Genomic DNA, 12,034 nt, shown 5'->3' on the forward strand with positions numbered 1-12,034 from the left:
TAACTTCTTAACACAAAGATTTGTGCTAAAGCTAGCAGTTCTTTAGAAAGATTTTCCAGTTCTGATGCAATTCTATTAAAGCGTAACGCTTGGCTGTATACAATACATTTCTTTAGATGATTATTTTAGTATCAATGACTGGATTCATAATATAGAAGGTTCATTGTATCTGTTGGCTTTCTGTATAAAGTACTTTGGATATGCCCATATCTGTTCTTATATAGTGACAAGTCTAAAAAATTAATTGAAGAATTAGATTCATTAAAAGTAAATTTAATAGTTGGTTACCATAGTTTAATAGTTTAATAGGTGGATACCATTCATGAAGTCATATGTAATTCTTCCATAGATCTACAGAACAAAAAAAATATATCATCAATGTAATGTCTATAAAAGTAATTGAATTTGAGAACTGGGTTCAAACTTTATTATTTAATCTACCCATAAAACAAGTTAGCATATGGCGGCACCATTCTCGTACCCATCGATGTACCATTTATCTGTTGGTAGACCTATCAACCATTTAGGAAAACGCTAGATGAAAGAATGGTTTCTAAAAATATACTAATATAGACCAAAGGTGGACATAATGGTGACCTCTGATGAATTAGAAACTGTTTCATATAAAAAATAGTTGCTCTAATTCCTTCTTGATGTGGGTTATTAGTATAGAGTGAGGTGACATCTGCTGTTACAAAAAAATAGTTAGAGATAAATTGATGGGATTAAAGCATCTGAAGAAAATGAGTAGTATCTTTGATATATAAGGGGAGGGTTTCTGCCACTGGTTGTAAAAAGTGTGTGATAAATTTAGATAAATGGTCTGTTGGGCCATTATATGCTAAAACAATAGGTCGTAACAGTATCCTCTCTTTGTGAGTTTTCAGTAATCTATAAAAAATTGTGCAGCAACAGGGTGTATCAGGTCGTAAAAAAATTTGCTGTTGTTTCATCAAATATGTAGTGGTTATGTACCACGTAATATATAAAAGTATTTAGATCATTTAGTATTCTTGCCATTGGACTATGCAGCAGGAGTTTACAACCCTCAGAATTAGGGTTGGCATTCTGCAATACCAACCTAACTACCGACCTTGAAGTGTTTGAGGTCGGCAAAAAATTGCTGACTTCATTTCTATGTTTTATGGTCAAACCTTTGTTTCACATTTTTTCTGCCAACCTGATGCCAACCTCACAGAGATTAGGGTCGGCAAATTATTGCCGACCTTATTTTTCCAAATTCCAAGGGCTGAGTTTATAAATAGTCATATTTTTTAATAGAAGGTTTATTTTATTCTCATACTGTAGTACAGTGGTTCTTGACCTTTTTGTAGACACGAACTACTTTCAAAATTTTAGCAATCTTACGGACCTCTTCCAAGCCATATTGTAAATGTATCAGGAAAGAAAAAAAACATCATAACAAAACACCTTTATTTATTAGTATCAAGTAAAATTTATCGCATATCAGTTGTTTAATGAGATGGTTGCTGGTGTTTCTTTTCAATAAGCACACTAAATTGAGGAATTGTTTTAGACAATGCAAGACGCATATTGTCTTTGACATCTATTTGGTTACAATTTTTTATTGACACTAATGCTGAGAAACCTGACTCACAAAGGTACGTAGTAGCAAATGGAATTAATATGGACATTGCTCGTTAAACAAGAAGAGTGTAAGCTTGTTCTAAACTGCACCAAAAATCACAAACATCCTTTGCATGAAAATCAACTTGCAATACTGCTTTGGATCTCATGTCTGTTAAATCATTTTTAAAAAGATCTTCATCACTGATATCATTGATATCAATCATAAATGGGCTATGCAGCCAAGTCTCCTGATCAAGGCTTTCAGGGCAAAAGTACCCTTCAAACGAGTTCTGTAGCATTTTAAAATGTTCTGAGACTTCCTTTTGTATTTCTGAGACTTTTTTGAATTTCTGAGACTGTTCTGAGACTTCCTTTTGTATTTGTATTTGTAAACTTCTTGACAATTGCATTTCACTTTGCAACAGCAGTTCTTCCAACATACAAAAATTGGCAGTAACACCTACATCCACTCTTCTTTTCCAAAGTGGCAGCTTACCAAGAAAAGTTTTTAGTTTTTTAGTTGCATCCACAATCGTGACAGCAGGACCCTGAAGAGACAGGTTTATTTCATTCAAATAACTAAAAATATTGGCCAAGTAAGCTAGTCCTTGCAAAAAGTTTTTACTCTCCAGAATTTAATACAATGCACTTTCTTGATCTTTCAGAAATATTGAGACTTCTACGCATAACTCAAATAAGCACTTCAAAACTTGTCCTCTTGATAACCAGCGAACTTCTGTATAATACAGCAGTACTTTGTGGACAGATTCCATTTCTTGACAAAGTTTCTTAAACAGCCGATAATTCAAAGCTCTGGCTCTTATGAAGTTAATTATTTTGTAGCCATAACTTTTTTCAAGAAAGTAGGCAAAGTTCGTGATGCCAATGCATGTTCGTGTAAGAAGCAATGAGTTATCGTGACTTTAGGAATCTCTTTCTTGACCAATGATGCAAAACCAGAAGTGTTTCCAAGCATTGCAGGTGCTCCAACTATACACAAATTACCAAGCTTATTTATCTAATCGATGCCGTGTTTTGCAAAAAAACTTTTTATCATACTAAAAACATCCCTTGCTTTTATTGTTCCCAAAAGTGATTCACAAAACAGAAACTCTTCTTTCATACTTTGTGTTTCTATATGTATATAATGTACAAACACCATGGACAGGCTACACTGTGATACATTTGTGCTCTCATCCAAGAGCATGCTGAATGGAAATGGCAAAAAATTAAGTTCATTAATGACCTGTTGCAAAACCTTAGAAGATATTTCAACAATTCTAGAATGGATGACATAATTTGACAAAGGCACTGCTTCAACTTTCTTTCTTTGATCTCTACCAGACACAAGTTCTACTATGTCTAGTAAACAAGGCTTTAGAAGAATTTCTGCAATAGTGTGTGGCTTTTTTTGTTGAGCAATTTTGCAACTTTGAACAATGCTTCTAAACATGGTTTTTGTGTTGGAGTAAAACCTAGTTTGGGTAGAGTTCCCGCTTTCTCAAATCGAGCATTTTTTGGCCGAAAAACATCAACATTATCGAATAAACATCTTAAATCTGGACAGATTTAAGATGTTCTGACAATTTTGACGGCTTTATACTGCCGTTAGCAAGCACTTTATCACATAAAAAGCACTGTGGTTTTCGTGTTCTATCTCGTTCAGTTACACACTGAATTGTTATATTTTCTTTTTTGACTTTTTTAATAAACTATAAAAAATTATTTTTTTTTACAAAAGTGAAACTGTAAGCGACATATAAATTGTTATATTTTCTTTTTTGACTTTTTTAATAAACTATAAAAAAGAAAAAATTATTTTTTTTTACAAAAGTACACCTCAATTGCTGAAAAACCAATGAAATAATGAAAGTTAGCATGGATCCAATGCCAACCAAGATGACCCAAGAATACCACTTACATGTGGTAATAGTGTACACATCAAAGTACCATATGATGCCAATTTTGAAATCTTTTCATTTTATCCACAGGAAATAATTTAATTTGAATGTTCAAATTAAGTCAAACTTTGACTTTATAGTGTGACAATAAAAACACCTGTAGAATGAGAACCACTACATATAATTTAATAAAAATTGGTGCAAATGTAGCATAAGGTCACACCAAACTCTGGATAAAATTTAAGTTGGATTTTTTAAGGATTTATGGCAGTTTTAGTTTATATTTTGTTAGTTTTTTGCTACTGAGCCTCAAAATGTTACAGAATACATGATATTCGATCACTATTTTTAAAATAAAGGTTATATGATGTTCTACTATGTAGTATCAACAAGTTTTATTATAATTGTTTTATTTACTGCCAAAATGAAAAAAAAGTGCTAAAAAAAGTGCAAAATCCAGCAAAACGATAAAATGAATGCTCCAATTATTTGATGAATTTTAGGAACAGAGTTTGTATCAGCAAGTTGCTGGAGTACATCCACATTTTCAAGAGACTTCCATTCAGTTCCCTTAAACTGGCTCCCATAATACAAGCTCAGTTAAATGTGGATGGTAGCTGGCCAACAGCTTCTATTTAAGCAGTTTTAAGTATCTTGAAAAGATGATTGACAACTCCTATAAGGATGTAATTCATTCGGTGGAATTATTTTTAAAATCAGAACATTGTCAAGCCCGCTGACAATTGCCTTTCAAATAAAATTGCTAGTCAGCTTTGCATTAACAACCCCACCAGATTGCTGAAAAGACTCAAGGCTAGATTTGATTGAGACCAGTATTCACCATGTACAAGGGTGAATATTTGAATGAGTTTGAAGACCACAAATTATATTTACAACTTTCATATTGCAAGACAAAGTTAGTTTAGCTCCATTTAAATTAATCAATTATCGGATTTGTTTAATAATGAAGTAAGTTTCAGGCAAATCTTCTAATACTGCAACAAGAATTTGTCTCAACTCCAGTATCTTTGCCAGTCCTTTAAGCAAGATGTTGTATTGAGGCAATGAGCTGGTATCAATACTTAAGGCAGTATCAACAATGCTCAGGCAAAACTTGAAAAAAACCTTTACAACCATCAAATCCAAGCTTAACAAAAATCCACCAGAAATTTTGCCAGATTGAGTAACATGATTCACAAGATTTGATAAATCATTGCAGCAAGTAACAACCTAAACTATACCAGAATTTCCTTTCCTGTTGGTGATTTTTAAATCACGGCAGGTGAACAAACTACTTAAGTGTTGACCTTAATAAATCTTAAGAAATTCTCATAAAAATTTGGCTCAACCATCTCGCTGCTTGATGTTTGGTTTACAGTTCTGACCAGTTTCTTTAATTATATGTTCGATAGTCCCATATTTAATTGTACGTTTACAAGAGCTAAAGTGGTCGATTTTAGAGCGCTTAATAGTGTCTGGGCACTAGTTTGACCTAAAACCAAAACATACATATTTTATCTTTATATTAAACTTTATTCAAAAAGTTTGTTTAAAACTTGCAAATTATTCGTTTTTTAAGTGATTAGAAACTTGTTAAAAATATACTTCTTAAACCCGCCAGATGCTTTAGCAAGTTGAATAGTTCCTTCAGTGGATAATTATTTATTGGAAATAACTTGAAATGCAATTTGTTCGGTTGCTTTTTTTCTGCTAAAGATTGAAGGTTTTCTTTGAACTTTATGTAAGAGCAAACCACTTGTGGGGAAATCACTTCTGGGGAAATCACTTCTGGGCAAACCACTTTCACATCGTACCTTTTTTTTCAGGTCTCACTTGTGTTGAATTGAAATTAAACAAAGGAGTGAGTATAACTACTTTCCTCTCTTTTTCCTGCCCAAAATTGTTCTACATGATTCGCAGAGTCTTAGGGGTACTCAAGAACCACTAATATTGATCTTTGTTTCGAATAGTTGGCATATTCGATCTGGTTGGAAAGCAGTAAGCTGTCTTAAACATTTTTTCAGACAAAGCAAGCACAAAATCAAAAAAAAAAAAAGCAAAAGCAATTAAAAAATTACTAAAAAATAAATTTAACTCATTTTGAAATGAAGGAAAATTATTTGACCTTTTAATCCAAAAAACAACATGTAGCTGTGCAATATCAAAAACAACACATACCGGTGCAATATTAAAAACAACTTGTACCTGTGCAATATCAAAAACAACATGTACCTGTGCAATATAAGGTTTTTTGGTGCAACATTTGTTTGACTGTAAGGAATTGTGAAATGATTTTGTATACAAGTCATTTTCTTCATCACTCTAAAGTATTAGAAAAACTTTAATTAGGATAAGAATATAAATTTTATTTTAAAGACCAAAAAAAATTTTGAATTTTAAAAAATAATTTTTTTTTTTTGCTATTTTTTTATCTTGTTATTTTATGTTTGTTTTTTATTTTCTGTTTTACTTGTTTGTAATTTCTTTCTTTTTTTTTTTCTTTTTTCGTTTGCTGTTTTTTCTTGTTTGTTTTTAATTTGTTTATTGTTGTTTTTTGTTTGTTGTTTTACTTATTTGTTTGTAATTTGTTTATTGTTGTATTTTGTTTGTAAAAAAGATTGGTAGGTCTTCACAAATGGCAGACACGTTTTTACAACAGTAATAGAGAAAAGTAAAGATAAATATAAAGAATATAGAAAAAACCAAATTATATATAAAAATTATAATTATTTATTTTATAAACAAAATAATTTATCAACAATCGTATAAAAATCATCAACAATCACACAAAAAATCATTCAAAAAAGAAAGATTAAAAAAGAACTTCGAATTTAAAAAAAAAAAAACACTTCATAAACAAATAAAAATAAAAAAAATAAAACAAAACAAAAGAACAAAAGTAAAGTAAACAAATAAAAAGAAAGAAAATAAAATAATAATTAAATATTCAAATAAAAAAGAAAGAAGAAAAAGCAAAAGCAGAGCTAGAAGATTGGCTATTTTTATAATTTTTCTTTTTTTTTTACGATGTACTTTATCATAACTAATTCATTAGTTATAATTTTTTAGTCATTATTTTATTATTTATTTTCTCACATTATATTATTTATTTATAATTAATTGTATTCATTTTAGTCATTTTATTTATAACATATACTTTTAATATTATACTCTAATAAACTTATTTAAAATTGACTTATTTTTATTTATCATTGTTTTAGTATCTTTGTTAATAATATTCTTATTGGTTAACAGTAGTTATTATATTATTATTAGTATTTAATATTATTATAGTATATTAATATAGTATTATAAGTTTTTTATGTAGGAAGTTTTTTGTTGTCATAGTTACTTTTAATTTTAGTTCGTGGTTTGTCAAAGTTTAATTTATTTTGAGTGTTTAATTTTATAACTGTTAGCTTTTAGTTATCTTTAATCACCTTTTTTATAACTTTCAAGTTATTAATGTTAATTCCTTTTTTCTATGATTGCTTTTATTTTTTTATACTATTATGAAAATAATTTTTGATTACTCACACCACGGTTACCCAAGTTTTAAATTATTAAATTTAGTCTTTTACTTTGCATTTCTTTTATCTTTATTTCACACTTTAGTCACTTTAACTAGTTAATACTGCATATATATATATATATATATATATATATATATATATATATATATATATATATATATATATACATATATATATATATATATATACATATATATATATATATATATATATATATATATATACATATATATATATATATACATATATATATATATATATATATATATACATATATATATATATATAAATATATATATATATATATATACATATATATATATATATATATATATATACATATATATATATATATATATATATATATATATATATATATATATATATATATATATATATATATATATATATATATATATACTTTAAAGGTTGTGGTATTTGAGTTCTCTGCAACACTTGTCATAAAAATGTGGCTGATAATCAAACAGCCATCCAATGTGATCTTTGTAACTCATGGGTCCATGCAAAGTGTAACTATATTGATGCACACTCTTATAATCTTCTTATGAATGACTCATTAGAATTATTTTGTCATAGCTGTTTATCTAAAAGTATGGCCTTTAGCTTGATTTCTAACTAAAGCTAAAGTCAACATTGTTATGCAAGAATTTATCTACTAGTTCGTTAAACTCTTTTGAGACTCATAAGTAATCATAAAAATATCTTAAAAGATCTAAAGAAATTTCCTATTCCTGTTAATTCCAAATACTATGACGTTATTGATCTCAATAAAACTATGCTTCCCAATTCAGAACTATTTATTCATCTAAACATCGCTTCTCTACCATTCGACATTGATGAACTATGCATTATTATCAGCTCTCTTAATAATTTTCCTTTAGCAATAGGTATTACAGAATCTAATTTATATATAAACAGTACAAATAAACCTCATATATACATAAACAAGTTTAAGATTGAGCATTGTCCTACTGAGGTTAAAAAAGGTGGAGCACTTTTATACTTACACTAAAATTTAAACTACCTAGTTCGCAATGATCTTATGATTTACTCTTCTAAATATATAGTTTATTTTTGTTGAAATTGCAAAACTTTTAGAATCAAATATAATAATTAGCTGCATTTATCGTCATCCCTCAATCAACATGAATTTACTTTTTCCCACTTAACTCCTCTAATTGAAAAGTAAACCAACATGCTCCTTACAAAATACTAACCAAACAACAAATTAAAATAAAATCAAAACCTTGGATTACATATGGAATACTTTAATCAATTTCAGTTAAAAACAAACTTTATAAAAAGTTTATAAAATTAAAAAATATTTATAAAAAAAATTAATTATTTGCAAAATTTAAATTTTATAGAAACAAAATTTGCAACTTATTAAAATTTAGCAAAAAAAATACTTTAATAATAATTACATATTTTAATAATAATCTGAACAATATTAAAAATACGTGGAAGGGAATAAAAGAAATCCTTAATACTATACCTTCTACACACAATAAATTTTTTAAACTTAAATTGAACAAAAATCTTTTCACTGATCACACTTATGTATCTAGTTTATTTAATAATTTTTTTACACTATACATAACAAACTACTTAGCAAAGAAGTATTTAGTGACTTTCTTAACATTTCAAATGATAAATCGTTTTTTATTAATCCTGTAACTGAAATTGAAACATCTGTTCTAATTACAAACAAGCTCAAAGCTGAAAAAAGTCTTGGTCCTAACAGCATACCTACATTCCTCCTTTAACTAGTCCCACACATTATTTCAAAACCTCTCAAAACCTATTTTTCAAGTTGTCAAAGTCATTCCGATAATTAAAAAAGGCTCTCTACTAGATTTCACCAATTAACGACCCATCTCCCTGCTTCCTTATATAGGTAAACTCTTTGAGAAGGCAATGCATAATAGGCTCTATGCTTTTCTTGCAAATTTTGAATGCTTTTAGACCCATCAGTATGGATTTTGTGCCAATCAATCCATAACTCATGCTCTCATTGAAATGACTGATTGATTAGAAAAGCAATTGATGATAAATATTTTGCAGGTGGTGTATTTGTCAATTTACAAAAAGCGTTTGATACAGTAGATCATTAAATTTTGTTGAAAAAATTAGGATACTATGGGATCAGAGGCATACCCTTTAAATGGTTTACTACATATTTAAACAAAAGAACACAATTTGTTTCTATCAATGACTCAAAATCTTACCTTGTAAAATGTTCTAATGTTCCTCAGGGTTCATTATTTGGACCACTGCTTTTCCTTCTTTATATTAATGATCTTCATTATTATCTATCCATTAAGTTTGCTACTGTTTACCACTTTGCTGATGATACTAATCTAATCCTAACTAATAAAACCCTTTAAAACACATTAACCATGATCTTGCCAATATAGTTAAGTGCCTAAGCTCCAACAAACTTTTTCTAAACTCTAATAAAACTGAATTGATTATCTTTAAATCAAATAAAACAAAAATCTATAAACATATGAACTTTAGATTGTGTGGCAAAAAAATTGAACCAGTTAACTCAATTAAATATCTTGGTATAAAAATTGATTCAAATCTTTCCTTTTTATCCCAGTGTAAAGACTTAGCAATGAAACTAAGTAGATCTAATAGCATGTTCGCCAAATTCGCCATTATCTTAATCTAGAGACACTCTTGAACATATACCATGCTATTTTTGGCTCACATCTAAGATATGCATGCCAAGTATGGGGGCAGTCTCACCAACAAGCTCTTACTAGGTTATCCTACCTCCAAAACAAGGCTTTAAAAGTTATTTATTTCCAGAATATTAATTTTAATCCTAATGTACTCGACCTAACTTCTAAAGTATTAAAACTATGTGACTATATTCAACTTTTAAACTTTGTCCGGAACCACTAACACAATAACCTTTAACTTTCATCAATTTCTTTTCCAAAAGTGCTAACACTCATTATCACCAATAGTAATTTAAACCTGTCTGTCTCTAAAAACCGCTCTCATAATTACGAACATAAATCTATTAAGTACCAAAGCATTAAAACTTGGAACAACCTTCCTTATGAACTAAAAGCTCTCAATTCATTTTCAACCTTTAAAAACAATTTATTCTACTTTTTATTAAAAAAATACAGTTGATATTTATAAATTCTATAATCAATTCTTGTTGTCTTTAGTATTGTTTATTATTACTGTTATTAATAAAACACGTTTGATATTTCTAATTTCTATAATAATTTTCGCTGTCATTATTATTGCTAATTGTTATTTTTATAAATATTTACATTACTATTATTAACTACTTTTAACTATTATTACTAATGTTAATATTGTTATTATTATAGTAATTATTATTGTTATTATTAGCGTATTGTTGTTATAATAATTATTATTTTTATTACTGTCGTAGCTATATTATTATTGTTATATTTTTATAGCATAACTTTTTATAATTACTACATTTATTGATATCTATATTGTATTTATTATTGTTATTATCACTATTTTTGTTATTATTGAATATGGCAAGTGTTTACTTAATATTAGTACTCATTACTATTTGTAACTATCCTTGATGTAAGAACTTTTATTTAGAAATATATTTGTTTTGATTTGATTTGTTGTTTTACTTATTTGTTTGTAATTTGTTTATTGTTGTTTTTTGTTTGTTGTTTTACTTGTTTGTTTGTAATTTGTTTGTTTTTGCTGTCATTAACTTTTTGCTGTTAAATTAGTGTGTAACTATTTGACTGTCTTCTGATCATAGTAAATTTATGCTTACAGTTAAATAAATATATATAATTGCGGATGCCTATGTTTAGAAAAGTAATTTATTTCAAAAAAAATACAAGACTTTTTTCTAAGGAAGGACTGTTCCTTAGAAAATGTTTTTTAAAAATTTTACATCTCATCAATTATCAAAGTTATTACTAAAAAACTTATCTTCCTAATTACAAACTTGATATATATTATTATAGTCATATATCATTATAATTATACATTATTATAGTCAATTTAATTAAAATTTAAAAAAAAAAATTAAAATTTGGAAATATTATTTGTTTAAAGTTTTTATAATAACTTTAAGATTTAATTATTTTTTATTTTTTTACGTTTTCTTGTTTATCTTTTTATTTTATCATCAGAAATGAAAACTGATTATCAAAATATTGATATTGATATTAAATGACATACTGATTGATTATCAACAAGGGAATTTCAAAAGATCATTTGAAACACATCACAGTATCATCACAATAACAATGGTAAACATCACAACAACAAGGGTAAACATCACACCAATAAGGGCAAACATTACAACAACAAGGACAAGCATCACATCAACAAGGGCAAGCATCAAAACAACAAATGTGAGCATTAAAACAAGGCAGGGTTGCCACTATAATTTTAAAAGTTTTTCCCTGAGTATTTCCTGAGTAAATAACGTTTTTTCATGAGTTTAGCTTTTTATATTACCTACGTTTTCCCTGAGTTTTCCATATTATTTTCGGAATCCCTAGCATTTAGACAAGGAAAACCTGGAAAACCCTGTATATATATATATATATATATATATATATATATATATATATATATATATATATATATATATATATATATATATATATATATATATATATATACATATATATATGCATTTTTATTTGCATTTAATAGTTCTAAAACTGAATCTAACTCCATTGATTCTTTTTCTGTTTTGTCACATTTCCTTTTTAAAGCAGTTACTTTTTTAAGCATTGTTAAATCATTATTTTTGTCAGCATCTTCAACAGATTGAATAAAATCTTTGTTTAATATACAACATGCTGTTACAAGTAAATTCTTTTTTTTTCTACTTCTTTAACTTCTTCTGATATGATTGCTCTTTGGTGGTTCGATTCACACTCTTTCCTTGAATTAATTTTCTCATCTAAACTCATTTGGTACTGTTGTCTGGCTGACTTAACTGATAACATT

The 12,034-nt window shown here is 27.6% G+C and overlaps 1 protein-coding gene across 2 annotated transcripts in view; it reads right to left on the reverse strand.

Annotated features, from left to right (window-relative positions):
• The window catches only part of LOC136090268 (uncharacterized), a 68,804-nt gene that overhangs the window by 41,002 nt on the left and 15,768 nt on the right, over positions 1–12,034 (reverse strand). For both annotated transcript variants that reach the window (XM_065816532.1, XM_065816531.1), the window contains exon 5: positions 5,724–5,813. In XM_065816532.1, the coding sequence (XP_065672604.1) occupies positions 5,724–5,813 (90 nt within the window). The remainder of the gene's footprint in view (positions 1–5,723; positions 5,814–12,034) is intronic.

The sequence above is a fragment of the Hydra vulgaris genome, chromosome 13 (assembly GCF_038396675.1).
Source record: "Hydra vulgaris chromosome 13, alternate assembly HydraT2T_AEP".
In the NCBI taxonomy this organism is placed as follows: Eukaryota; Metazoa; Cnidaria; class Hydrozoa; order Anthoathecata; family Hydridae; genus Hydra; species Hydra vulgaris.